Source organism: Amblyomma mixtum, chromosome 1 (assembly GCF_055824585.1).
Source record: "Amblyomma mixtum isolate Tamu chromosome 1, ASM5582458v1, whole genome shotgun sequence".
Taxonomy (NCBI): Eukaryota; Metazoa; Arthropoda; class Arachnida; order Ixodida; family Ixodidae; genus Amblyomma; species Amblyomma mixtum.
The window spans coordinates 208,036,985-208,051,596 of NC_143012.1; the positions used below are offsets into that span (position 1 = coordinate 208,036,985).

Sequence of the window (14,612 nt, forward strand, 5' to 3'; positions counted from 1 at the left end):
GCTTTAAGGTTCCTAAAAGAAATGTTTTGAATGATTTGTAGGTACCTTAATTCCAATTTGAACGCGTGTCTGTCTGTAGCGCGCTTTCTGATTTGCATCCGATTGTTATACGCACGCTACTTCAAATTTCATTTTAAATACAGGACTTGGAAACTTCTAGTCCTTTAACAGAACTGAAATTTGTCACGCTGTGTTCAACGTGTGATAGTCATAGCTGCCTGTGTACCTTACAACCCTGTGAGACGATAAGTAGCTGAATGCATCGCAATCCCATGCTTCAAACCATGGATTTGCTTAGATCCACGTATTAGGCTTGAACATGAGCCCCCCCCTTTTTTTTTTGTAATGTAAATTTCGGGCAGTGCACAAATTTTTCTCAACATGAGATTTGTGTCAGTGTGTTTTGTAGCTGGTGGTTTGGCTGACTCCCTCAGGATCGCAAAACTTAATACAATCCGCATATATCGAGTGATTGTAGCGGCACTCCCGCGGTTACTTGCCGTGCGCGGACACGTGTTGGCTGCACGGCATTGGATGCCTGCTGACAGCATTGGCACCGTGAAACCACATGAAGAAGTAAACGTGGGGTTTGATGGCCTTCAGTCTCTTATTCTTTTACCACTCGACACCACTGTCATGTGGTAAAGGGAGCTTTCGGTGCACAGCTTTGTGTGGTGAAAAACCAACCTGTCTGGCCGAACGAAGCCTGGCAGCAGCCCTCACCTGGTGTGCTTCGCTGCTGATTGGCGCGGCGGAAACCATCTGTATCTTAATTTTAATGAGAGATTATTCTATTTATAGTGTGTTGGCAACAGGATTAGACCTCTTACGACAGGCAGTTAATAATTTGAAAGCACAGTCTGCTGCGGCTGTCATGTGCTAGGCCTAACGAGTGGCACGCTGCCAGCATGCTGGCGGGCGGCGTGGCGCTGCAAGAAGCATGTCACTACTGGTGTGTATGCAGTGTATTCCTGAGTCTGTTTCACCGTCCCCTCAGAGTTCGGCATGTCCGGGACAGACTGTGTATGGCCTGTCATCTCGGACACTGTCCAATTCTTTCCCTTCTCTCTCTCTTGGTTGCAGTTCAAGCTGCGATATGTCGACTTCGGCAACGAGGACCAGGCATACCTGTCCGAGCTGCGAAATGTGGACATTCTGGGCGACTTCCTGGTGCGCCTCCCATACCAGGCATGTTTTCAGCCCATTTCACTACGTCAGCAGTACAGTCTTGGGACCAAAAAGCCGCTGTCTGTGTGCCCAAAAAGCCGCTGTCTGTGTGCCCAAAGCTTTCCAACTTCTTCCACTCCCCACAGTCCAGAAGAGGCTTGTGCGAATATTTGATCGAATAGTAAAAGTAATCAGTATTCAGTTCGATCAGAATGTTTGGTAACATCCATTTGAATCTATGGCAATGCACACTTGCGAATTCTAACACTATGGGCCCCGCACTCCCAACGGGCTTCCAAGGGAGGTCGTGTCAAGATATATGACTGATGCGTTATGTTACCCTAGTGTGGGGTGCAAGATGGGGGGGGGGGTCTACATATAGGTGGCAATATACAGTATTATATTGTACACAATGACCTTTGTATAGCTTTTAGGACGTGTTCAAAAGAATTTTGTCTAAATTGTGCATCCCCTTTTTGAAGGCTTCAAGAAAAAAGTGCGCAAGTTACGGGAGTAAATACAGTAGCTGCTTCGAAATTATTTGAAGAAAAGTGCCAATGTTTGCACAAGCCTACTCCAGAATCCTGCTAAAGCAGCCTTTGCAGTCTGAAAACAGTTGAGTGGAGTAGGGAAAGCAGTAAAGGGCAAACGGATGCAGGACTGGGTAGCTCAAAACACTGATTAGTGAGGGCGTGGTGGTGATGGTGGCTGCTGCTGCTGCTGTGTAAAGAGGCTGTGTGCATTGAAGTAAATACTGCCATTCCTACTGATGTCCATAGCATCAGTGGCATATAAATGGCTGCTAACAGGTGCTTTCGTGAAAAATCCTTAAATTGCGATTTTTTGCACAGTCACAGTAAACTATGGGTCTTCGTAGTAAATTATTTGGTGGTTGTGGGCAAATATCAGTGGGTGATTTGTGTAATTAGTGTCTAATGCATCATTTCAAGTAAAAAAGCTTGGAAGCAAAAAAAAGAACTGCGTCACCGCACATTCCAACATTACGACGCGTGGCAAAAAGAAATCTCTCTCTCTCTCCAGTTTAATGGCCCGAAATGACACTTGAGCAATGAGAGATGTCATAGTGGAGGACTCCAGAGTAATCGCCTTGGGTTGTTTGATGTTATTGCACTGCACACGGGTGCCTTTTGCATTTCTGTGTGATGTCAGCGCATGTTAAAGAACCCGAAATGGTCTAAATTATTAACCTGGAGCCTCCACTGCAGTGTCCCTCATCGCATCTGTGCCACTTTGGGACATTTATTTGTGTTTACTTATTTATTCTGGTTTCCCCACGGCTATGTTGAAAATATGCAGTTATTTATGCTAGAAACGTGCCTTAAATAACAAGTATCAGCAACATAGAGCAAAAGGTCGTTCAAATTTTTGAACTATTATGAGTAAACAAAAAGTGATGTACACTGCGATCAGCAAGTAGTCAGGTTGAGATTATAGCCTGTTTCATTGCTCAAAAAAATTCTGCAATAACCTGCCTTTTTCCATTAGGCGTGAACATAACGAAACACCCCCTCGTCACGTTCAGAACTGAGGATTAGGCGGGTGGCATTTAGTGCATCCCAGCTTGTCCGTGCGAAAACCAAAATAATGTTCAACAATCTTGCAAGGGAACAGCAGTTCACAGTTGGTAGCGAGGTGCTGGAAGTGGTAAGGGAATACGTCTACTCTTCTAAAGACACGTCTACTAAAGATAATTTGTCTAGGGCAGGCAGTGGCCGCTAATCCGCATCATGAGATGGAAATAACCAGAAGAATAAGAATTGGGTGGACCGTATATAGCAGGCTCTCTGCTCTTCAGGTAAACTGTCATTCGTGGTCAAAGTATACAACAGCTGTATTTTACCGGTACTCACCTATGGGGCAGAAACGTGGAGGCTAACAAAGAGGGTTTAGCTTAAGTTAAGGACAACGCAGCAAGCCATGGAAAGAAAAATGATAGGTGTAGCGTTAAGAGACCGGAAGTGGGCGGAGTGGTCGAGGGAACAAACGCGGGTCAGTGACATCCTAGTTGAAATCAAGAGGAAGAAATGTGCTTGGGCAGGGCATGTAATGCGAAGGCAAGATAACGGCTGGTCCTTAGGAGTGGATTACAAGAGAAGGAAAGCATAGCAGGGGCTGCTGTTAACCTGGGGGTCCACTACACTACTAATGTGCACCTTGTGTGGTCCTAACCGTTCACTGTTGTGCGTGTCCAGGCGCTGCTGTGCCGGCTACGCAACTTGTCCCCTGAAGACTGCTTCCGCTGGTCCGACAGGACGTCAACAGCTCTGCTGGACATCGTTGGCCCTGATAACCCGGAGCTCCTCATCAGGGTGAGTGGCACACAGCTTGGACTACGTGTTGTACTTGCACCTGACAAGCATGCGCACACTTTTGCTTTTTCTGCCATGCGTGGCACGAGCAACGGCGAATGTGCACTGTGTTGAAACTGTGTGGAGGTGGCACTGCAAAAAATGCCGAGGTGGCAAAAGCTACTGGAGTCGGCTGATCCCTGGAATGAAGCATTTATGTGTGGACTGTGTAGTCAAATGAGCCATTTCTTGGAATTTTTCGCGTGCCTCGTGAATTTCGTCATAATGGGGCTGAACTCTTTCCTTACCGGGATGAAATGACCGATTTTGTATGTTTTAAAATAAAACGCTGCGCGCATGACACTGCAGCTTATTAATTACACTTCTGAACTAAAAAAAAGCCGGAGTTGTGTGTGCACAACTTTTAGAAAATTTAATGGTTCAATATGCTGGTAACTAAAAAAAAAAACAAGCAATACAAAAGTAAGCCACTGCACTGAGGCTGATGTTCATCACAATAAAAGAGTAAAATATACAAGATGTTGCACATGTTCCTAGCTACCATTCTTGTGATTTTCACCTGCGTACATAATATACTGCACTTTTCAAGCTTTTCAAGTTGGGGAATATGACTGCTGTGCCACTAGGGAAAGCAGTCTCGTGATGATCTGGAATGTGCTGCACATTACATTGTTTCAAGTTCTGTTGTTGTCTTTTTTTTTTTATATAGCATAGATTGCAGTTCCTCCTTTTCTCCATTCTTTTTCTTTTTTTTTTCTGTGGGTAGCTGGGTTCTATGGGTGAAAAGGTGGCACGGCCTTCTGTGACATCATCATAATAGAGCTGCTGGCACATTTGGTGAACTATATCTTGGCAGCACGTTTTGAAGGTAGCGAAATATTTTTGAAAAGCATCCTTTGCTGCGAAAGTTTTGCAGTGGTAGCGATGGCTCTTGTCATCGAACATACACACATGCCTGACATTCTTGGAGAGAAACTTTGAAAATTGGTAAGTTGCAACATACTGTTGTGGAAATATTGAAGTGGTGGTCCATTCTTCCTATATTTCCGTCAATCGCGGCAGACAGTCAAGACTGCTACCATCAATTGCGTTCCCCACTGATGGTTTAAGGCAGAGGCATTGATAGAAAAAAAAAAGAATATACAAAACTGCCATCGGATGATCTGCGGATATATTGATTGTTATTGCGAAATCTTGCATTTTACGGAGAACTTGCATTTTTGAGATTGAAATCGCTGATAAACACGCTTCTGTGCAGAATTGTTGGGTTTCAGGTTTTGTCCCCAGCTGCCGTAGCAGCCCCGTTCGATTCGAGTGGTGTGCAGGAAAGAACAGTTTGCGTTGCAAGAATTCTTCTGTGCACTCTGAGAAGCTGCTCACTGCACAGTACTGATCCACCGCCCTCCATTACAAGGTGTCCAACGGCCAGGTGCTGCCTTTGGGCTTGGAAATGCAAATACTTTGTTGCTGTAGTTGCCGTTGGAGTAAAAGCTCGTTAATTCGACACTGACGAATTATCCGAGTGTCGAAATATCGAATGAACAACAAAAAACAATGTTTGCCGCAACAGGACATAGCTTTATTTGGCAAAGAAATCTGTTATCGTCGCCTGCTTTTTCGAGCGAATTTGAACGACTACGATAGCTCGCCAGGTGCTCCGCGGCACACGCACCATCAGGGATTTGTTCACAGAAGTCCTCCCGCACGGACAAGGCTTCTGCGGCTTCTTTCACCGTGCACTTCGGCATTTGGGGCAACTGCTCGCAGTCGTCACCTTCTGACGAATCATCGTTGTCGGCGCCTGTCACTTCAATTATTTCATCCTCGGTCAGCTGACAGGACACAAAGGCGAGGTGCGCAGGCACTGCACGCTACCCATTCGAAAGCAGCGCTGTAAACACGCTGGTAAAGCGTGCATTTACCAAAAAAGTCACCGCCTTACGGTTGAATAACTGCGATCGTAGTAGCGAAAACACTCAGAAACGACGACACACTCCAAAACGAGACTTGCTGTCCATAGGGTTAAGTGGACGACACCAACACGACTGCTGCGACACAACATAGCACAAAGAAAGATGCCGGCCGCTTCGGCCACCGCTAACCTTGCTTCCGTCGCCCTCTCTTGCGCTGCTGATGACGATGACCATACGGATGGCCTATCAGCCGTACAGTAGCGCCGCTCGTGGCAGTGTTTTTTTTTTCTTTTTGCTCTCGGCGCACCGGCTTGGCGGGCTGCGGAGTGAAGTCGAATTAACCGACGCACAGCAAAATTTGTTTGAAATAACGAGAGTTTCGCCCCATAGACTCCTATGTATAATTGTGGGGACCTTGCGTGCGCGTCGAATTGTCCGATTTTCCGAATTAACGGGGGTCGAATTTCCGAGCTTTCACTGTGCATGCTGAATGTAACTATGCCCTTTGTACCATGTGTGCTCTTTTTCCAGGTCACTGACCCAGCCACAGAGAGCCAACCCGCTGTCGTGGAACTGTTCAAGCGACACCCGGAGACCAGGCACCTGACCTGCATAAATTCGGAACTCTCTCGTGTGGCTCCTTAAATCTGAGTGTCCGTGTCGCACTCCGGTAGGAAAGGGCGGAGCTGTGTGGTAAGTGTATCTGATTTAAAACCTTTTGCAATGGGTTTGGTAGCCTCGTTTGTAACCTAGATGAACAGCCACGTGGAGTAATCAGTTTTTCTTGTCATCCTCTCAACGCTGCTCAAAAACTCGCAGGACTTTCTTTGAATAAAATTTGAAGGGACCCCATTTATCAGAAGTTTCGTCTGCAAAAAGAGAGAGCGGAATGGACCAATATGAGCTCAGACTTCACTGCGAAAGAGTAAAAAAAAAATGTGGATTTTTTTGACAAGTTACTGCAAATTAAAGAAAAGGTATAATTGTAAATCGGATGACACTTTTTCCACCTGTAAAATACAGTCGAATTGGCCACTCAGCTGTGAAGAAAAAAATTGCCATTTCTTTGCTTTAAAAGCTTTGGGTCGATGGTTGTACTTGAGGGGCAGTGCAGAAAGAGTTCTGAACCTTACTGAAAGCTCCTTAGTAGGGGTTAGCAAATTTTTGAACATGAAATGTTTGTTTGCTGTGAAAACTTGGGAAAACGTGATTAGGCAAATGCCTTTTCTTTAGATTTAAGCAAAACTAGACTGACAAGACCACCCCTAAAGAAGTTGCTTGCACAGAGATGTATGCTGCATGACTGACAGCACAGCAGTGTGCAACATATGTAGTGTGGTCATGCAAGTGACAAAATGAAACCCATCAACTCATGAGTGGAACTGAAAAATAAAAAAACATGGGTAGCAAGAACCGGCATATCACAATTAATTGAAATTACCAGGCAGCTGGAGCTCGAGCTTGAAGAGTTGAAATCAACAGAAAGAGTGCCGTGGGTGCGGGCACTGAGTGTGAAACACAGTATGGCAGGATAATAGAAAAACCCACGTGCTTTCACATTGTGATTTAATGTTAGCACCGCCACGGTGACTCAGTGGTTACGGCACTCGGCTGCTGACCCGAAGGACGCGGGTTCGATCCCGGCTGCGGCAGTCTAATTTCGATGGAGGCGAAATTCTAGAGGTCCTTGTACTGTGCGATGTCTGTGCACGTTAAAGAACCCCCGGTGGTCAAAATTTCCGGAGCCCTTCACTAGTTTATCCCTCATAGCCTGGGTCAATTTGGGACGTTAAACCCCATAAGCCGCGTTCGAAGCGGTTGGTAGGGCATATTGTTTTCATCAATTGTGGTGTGTGGAGAAGCCCACTTGTGGAGTTCTGCATGAGGTCGAAGCCTTGCAGCGTCTGACTGTGACCAGCCCACACGGCACAAGACAGATTAGAAAAGGGATGCCTTTGTACTATTTTGCGAGGAGGGTTTGAAGTTGATCTTAGGATAATTGGCCGCATGTTGTGGTTTTTACCACTGTCCGATTTATGAAAGTTTGCAGTGTATAGTCGCTGCCCAGTCTTAGAAACTTTTCTAAGTAGTATTCATTTTTCGGATTGTGCGAGAACCAAATAACTGACATGTTCATTTCGTATTGGCAATTCCAAATATTTGCACACCTCTACAGTGCAGTATTTACTCTGCCGATTCTGCTTGCACTACATATCAAAACCAGAGAAAAACCACAAATGGAAACCATAGAGCAATGACCCGTACCGCGATGGCCCTGAGCTTGCCCTGTTAGGTGCAGTTTCAGTTGTATTTTGTAGTTTCATTTACTCCATGGGGGAAAGTTTGGTTTCGTTTAACGAGATTTTTTGCATTGCCTTAATAAACTATAAACTTCAGACCAGGGGTTCTCAAAACTTTTTGCCTCAAGTCAAGGAACTCCAACAGTCTTCACTCTGTGCCAAGGGCCCTTGCCTCACCCATCATCTTCACTCATCACAAGCGTCACAACTGCTCTGCGTTTGTTGGGAATGGATCCTCTGTGCTTGTTTTGCTGCTTCATTCACTTTTGTGAATATTTTTGTGTTCTTCCCTTCAGCAGTTTTTATTCAATGCCCATCCCTCACTCATCCTCAGGCCTCAAGCCCCAAAACAAGAGTGCAGAAAACTATGTCTCTAGACAAATGTTCCCTAGTGTTCGCGCATTCGACTGCCTGGGCTAGACACGGAATCACGTGACGTCTCATCAGGCTTCATTGGCTGTCTGCAGCTTCCGGCTTGTGTCAGCATAATTTGGAGTTTTTTTTTCTTTGAGGGAACGATAGCTTTACTGACCTAGTCAAGCCAGTGCCGCAATTTGACCTTCAAGTGGAGGAGGAGGAGGGGTGGTGGTGTGGGCTCATGCCTTCTTTTCTTCCCTCCCCTTAAGCTGTTCGGACGTCCACCAAGAGGACAGTTACTGTGCCATTTCCTTTCCTCATAAACCAAACCAAACAAAACAACTGGGCTGCTGGAATTCATTTCGTTTGTTGGCGTTGGTGTTCCACGTTGTCTGAAAGGAAAGGCTGGTTGGTTGGCTGTTTATGGGGTTTAACGTCCCAAAGCGACTCAGTCTATGTGGGACGCCGTAGTGGAGGGCTCCGGAAATTTCGACCAACTGGGGCTCTTTAACGTGCACTGACATACTGACATCTCACAGTACACGGGCCTCTAGAATTTCTCCTCCAAAGAAATCCAACCGCCACGGCCGGGATCGAACCCGCACCTTTCGGGTCAGCAGCCGAGCACCATAAACACTGAGTTACCACGCACAGCTGGCTCCCTGGGTCAGTGGACACCTCAATCTCGTTTTCACGGAAGTGGACTTTGGTGTCCACCTGGAGAAAGCTGCTTTCACTCAATGTTTCGTGCTTAGCAGTGCTAACCTCTAACAACTTTTTTTTTTTTTTTTTTTTTGTAGTTGTGAAAGATATTGGATTTCCGGTGCAAATGGGCTTACTGCCAGCAAAACTTTGCCTCAGAGCCGCCGAAGCCATCAAAATGTCCGTCAAAAGTGCGCGTTAAGACGTGCACGCTTTTTGTTCTCTTGGCTGGGTTAGCTCAGTGGTACAGCCCGCAATTCCATTCGCCGCACACACAATTACACGTAGCATGCGTCACCTTGTGCTCCATACCCCTTGCATACCACCTGGCCAGCATTTTAATCGTGCGTCCACCGGTGAGGCAGTATCTTGGCAGGCTGCGCCAAGACACTGGGGACATGCCAGTATGGGTGCTTACGGAACGAACAAAAGCAGACCGCGGAACTCAGTTTGAGAACCCCTGTCTTCGACTAGTGCTCCATTGAAGCGGTTTTATTTAATCTATTTACGCTTATAGAGATCCTACTGTTTGGTGCTTTGTTCTAGTGTACAGTGATGCTCAGAATGGTTTGAAGAAATAGACAGTATAGTGCACGCAATCTGTGTTAGCTGGACTTGGCATGTTTTCTTTTCACCCTGGCGAGTATGAACCGAGTAAACCAAAAACCTCTGAGACGTCTAGCTAGACGTCTCTGAGAGGTTTTTGGTTTGCTGGGAATAAACAGAATTTGTGCAGAAAACCTTTTATCTCTTGTGGAGCAATTGAAAGAGCAAAGATTTCTAAAGTCCCGGCAGGTTTACAAAAGTTGCTCTGTTCTCATGCATCAGTTTTGGTGACGTTGCCCACAGTAGGGAGCTTTGATTTTGGCACGATTCCTGTCCATGCAAATTTGTTGCAGTTGCATTTGGACGCCATGGCCGACAGTGGCAGTGTACGATACTGGTTTGCACTGGGTCATTCAAAAAATGACACTTGTACTGCAAGACTGACATAGGTGTTGTCACATTGCACAGAATATGACATGTTGGGCTGTTTTACACAGGCTAACCTCTCTGGTAACCAGCACGTTGTGACAGTGGAATGTCTCCTGAAAACGGATCTCTTACGTTCTCTGTTATTTTCAGGTGGTTCCAGCAGGTCCTGAATGCTGAATGGACAGATAAAAGGACTACCCCAGCTTCAGCAACTAGGGCATTTTTCAAATTGCTCTGTGGCATTTTTTTTTTTTTTTCTGAAGCTGCGTGCAGGTTCCTTTGCTTCCATGGGCAGTTCTTACTATCTACTGTAACATTTTTTTTTGTAATTGTTGTAAATATATTTCTATGTTGAATTGTGTGTGTATGTATGCATCACCTGCATTCACAGCTAGTGGCTGGACATGTTTGACTTCTTCGAGACTCTGTACTGGCTTCCTATCCATTTGTTTTCATTGTTATATTCTGGTTGCCATAGTTTTTTTGTCTCCCCTGTGATGCACTTGCGCTCTTCTGTAGTGTGATTGTAGTTCTGTAGTAATATTGTTATATTGACTTTGCCATATTGTTCTGGGGTGTGTTGACAACTTGTTTTTCAGGGCATAAGGAACAGACCTTGTGATATGTGCACTTGTTTCACAGGCTTGCCAAAGTGATATGTTAGTCATTCCGTACCTATGCTATATATTGCTTTAGCAGCCCAGAGTTATGTGAAGCATACAGTTGGTAAGCTTTTTTTTCCCTCTTGTTGGCTTTTTTAACCGCACTCTAGTACAAAAAAGCTGTCACAAACACCTCATTTAAGCAATGCTTGTCACCTTTTGTTTTTATTTGTGCAAATATTGGACATTGCTATTGTCATTTGCCTTTGTGCACTTTGTATAGTCTATTTGTTGCTTTTAGCACTTCCTTACTCATTGCAAGTTATGGCAGCCATGCTGAAAGTACTCAGTGTTTCATTCTCGCTAGGTGTCCTGAGTAGTGAAACTTCAGCTTTAATTGAAACTATATAAAGTATTGCCATACCATGTCAAGGTAGGTGAAACTGATATATAACAGTAATGCTTATATTTATTTTGAGTATGTGCAAATCTCTCCACTGGGCATTAGTGTACAGGGCTACGCAAAGTGAGAGGCAAGAGCACTGTGAACAGATGTAAATTCAAAAAACCCAGGAACAATGCAGCTATAACCAGTAACAAACACGGGAAATGCTGTGCAAGTCATGAAAAAGTTAAAATGGAGAGCAGTCAGTAGCTTGTGGTGCATGGTACAATGATTCAATTCACTTTATTCACCAGATATTTCTGGATGGTTTCCTGGATAAAAGCTGCTAACGCAGCTTGACGAAGTCCAGGAAACCAATACAAGGCAAAGTGCACAGCTTGTGACAACTAGTTTTAAGCCATCAGTAACTATAAATGATATAACAATAAATGGTAAAAACAAAGCATAGAACAGAGGCAGTAATATAAAAATGTCATGAAACTCCTAGCTGTACAGAGAAAAAAAAACGTAAGAACAAAGGCTACTGAAGATGGCACACAGCTAAACAATGCAGCAAATAATGACAATGGTATTAATGGTACACAATTATTTACAACGTTACAAAGTAGTTCCGTAGTTCCTTTCTTTTATAGCCAGTGGTGGTTTAAAATGCGTTCAAGGTACATGGAAGGTTATGAGCTAAAGACTGTAATTTATAGTTGGTACGAAAAAATGGTAGGGCCCATACATCCTGATTTCGTGTGTGCATTAAAGCCTGACATAAGCAGGCCAAAGTAGATAAATGATTTTTGACATGGGTAGCGGGAAAAATACAAGCGGAAACTGGTATAGGTTATCTACGTGGATGATGGAATGTGCTTGGAAGGCTTTGTTTATTGGACTCGATTTTTCAAGATTTGCAACATGACGCAGAATTCTCTTTTGTATTATGAACAATTTGTTCATGTTAGTCTTTGTAGTTGTTGCCCATACTAAACTGCAATAATTTAAATGTGATTGGAACAATGCATAATAAATTCTGATTTTACATTTTAGAGGCAAAGTGTCATGGCATTGCGACAACGCACCTGTAACTGAGGAAAGTTTTTTGCTGAGCTGTTCAATATGGTCATCCCAAGTCAAGTGAGCCAGGCAACACAGCAAATCTTCCAAGACATTGCAACCACTGCAAAGACTGCACCGCTCTGTTCCATAATGTCAATCATCGGCCACGGCAAAACAGATATAACGAGAAATCTTGGAAGCTTTTAAAATCAAGCAGTTAGGAACTGAATGCGGCAGCGACAGCTCTGTCAGGTTCACGGCAAAAGAGTACAATTTCATGAATGGGGCATAGCTTGCCACATGCAATCTTGCTCGCTTAATCAATTTGGTGTTGTTTTGTTAACGTTCATGGTTGCTCGCGCGCATGTGCGACCTGTTCTGATGTTGGTGAAGTAAAAGAATTTTCATTTGTGTTTCCAGCGTTGTCCTGTGTACTTCTCCACCTTGTGAATGCGTACTTTTCGTTGGTTTTCTACACACCCCTAATGCTTTGTTTGCTGACAATATCAATAACCTCAGTTAGTAATCATCAGTTAGTCCCCGTAAATGTGTTTTAAGAGCGGCTGGAAAGCTGTCATCTAATGAAACTGTTGAGTTTCGGAGGCTGTTTCATGTGCGTATTGTGCATGGGAAAAAAGTTGTTTTAAATAGAGATGTCCGACAGGCAATTTCGTGTTTTGAGGCTGTGGTCTCTTCTACGGGGAATGTATGTGGGAGGTGAGAGAGAGAGAGAGAAAACTTTTATTGCTCTTTCAAGAGAAGACTAATCTGAAGAAGGTACGATGGAGCTGTAGGAAATCTCATCCTAAGTGCTTTTTTAACGTGCTGACACTGCTGTGACAATCAGAAGTGTTTAAAGCAAAACGGATTCTGTATTGCTCCCAGTTTCTTGATAAGGATTTTAGTAGCTGGATCCCACACTACCGTAGCATACTCTGAAATTGAGCGCACATTTCAGATATACAGAACTACTTTCACGTCACTACTAGGTACATTGTGAAAATTTCTTTAGAATAGTTGAGTGCGTGACCAGTCTTTATTGCTATGTAATCGACATGCTTGTTCTGGGTTAAATTATGGGAAAATAAACTCTTGGGTACTTAACATCCTAATATGTGGCTATTTGATGACTATTTAAAACTTAACTATTTGAGATGTTTATCTTTTTTTCGGCTAAAACGAAGGTGGCTGCATTTTTTAGGATTTAGTTATATTCCGTTTACGGTCTGTATGTATCTTCATTTTCTATAATTCGATATAGTATGCAATTATCTGCATATAGTCTAATCTTAGAAGTTACACCCAAACTGATATCAATTATAAAATTTCGGAAAAGAAATGGTCTTAGCACAGACCCCTGCGGTACACCAGATGTTGATGACTTTTTGACTGCGGTTGTGGAGATAGTCAGATGTTGACTTTTTGACTGCGGTTGTGGAGATAGTCTTTTACCCAGTGTAAGATGTTGTAAGGCAAACCAAGGCAAGAAAGCTAAACAGCAGTAAATGGGACACCTTTTCAAAAGCCTTCTGAAAGTCCAGCAGTACGCAGTCAACCTGTTTACTTATAATCAACAGAGAAAAAAAATGTCGTGAAAATTCAACAAGTTGGGTCGCACATGGCAATCCAGCTCTGATGTCATGTTGAAAGCTGATAAAAAATTGGTGATCCTGCTAATGATGAAATTAAGAGTAAAGGATGTGCTCGAGAGACTTGCAACACACGCTGGTTAGTGGTATGCTGGCCTGTAGTTTTCAACTTGGCATTGAGGACCATTTTTGTGTACTGACACAATATTCACTATTTTCCATTCGTCAAGCACAGAGCACTTGAAGATAATGACACGCTAAACAGGACAATAAATTTGGCTGTAATGGGGCACACATTTTAAGCACGTGACATGGAATGTTGGGACCAGTGGCTGAATTAGCTTTTAATTCCTGTAGGAGTTTTAGGACATCTTCGTTAGAAATAATTATATCTGACATACTATCAAGGCAATAGGGGATCGGCCTGGCTGTGGTCTCATCAGTAGGTGCAGAAAACATGGACCTAAAGTAATTATTCAAGTGATTAGCTTTTTCTGTATCGTCAGAAATTAGACCTTCAGGAAATGAGATCGGAGCTTGGAGCTGTCTTTGCCAGTGGATTTTACAGATTTCCATATTTCTTTTGGATTACGTTTCAGCTTGTGACTTGCAAGGCCTTGAAGGCATTCTTGGCGTGTTTTATCTTTAGTATGAGTGTTCTTCCTAACTCGTCTAATTGACCATATGTTTTGCGATCCTTTGTGCTAATGTACCGTCGGAAAAGGCGGCCTCTTTGATTCAGCAGGCGCTTTATTTCGGGAGTGAACCATGGTTTGTTAGTATGTCTTTGTCTGCACAATAAGAATTTGGATAGCGCGTGTTTGTCGATTAGAGAAAGTTATTCGTAAACAGCACCCATAGCTCATTAATGTCAGAAGTATTAGAGTAGTCTAGAAACTCCAATAAAGTTCTCAATAAAGTTTTTTCTCTCTCTCTAGAAACTCTTCGTAGAAAGCCCCAAGGCAGTGCGTAATTAAACCATAATTACCTTTCTCAAAAAAGAACACTTTACGTGGCAAGGCTTTAATCGGTGATCAGCACCAGCGTGAAATTTGTGCCAATACAGCATCATGATCACTAATACCGGGCATGGGTAAGATGGATCCCACCAGCCTATCAGAGTTTGAGAATATCGGGTAAAGTGTGGAAACACTGCCACCGCATTGTCGTTTTGGAAAATTCACAAACTGATGATAAAGGCTGTTGGCAGTGTTCATATTACTAAAT

At 43.7% G+C, this 14,612-nt stretch overlaps 2 protein-coding genes across 6 annotated transcripts in view; both read left to right on the top strand.

The window, feature by feature from the left end:
* LOC149370682 (uncharacterized) overlaps positions 1–12,211 on the top strand; it is a 58,118-nt gene extending 45,907 nt beyond the window's left edge. For all 5 annotated transcript variants that reach the window (XM_089562820.1, XM_089562816.1, XM_089562831.1 and 2 more), the window contains 4 exons: positions 1,084–1,188; positions 3,381–3,497; positions 5,942–6,103; positions 9,895–12,211. In XM_089562820.1, the coding sequence (XP_089418946.1) occupies positions 1,084–1,188; positions 3,381–3,497; positions 5,942–6,055 (336 nt within the window). In that variant the 3' untranslated portion in view covers positions 6,056–6,103; positions 9,895–12,211. The remainder of the gene's footprint in view (positions 1–1,083; positions 1,189–3,380; positions 3,498–5,941; positions 6,104–9,894) is intronic.
* The window catches only part of LOC149370683 (tudor domain-containing protein 7A-like), a 239,297-nt gene that overhangs the window by 45,890 nt on the left and 178,795 nt on the right, over positions 1–14,612 (top strand). The window lies entirely within an intron of this gene.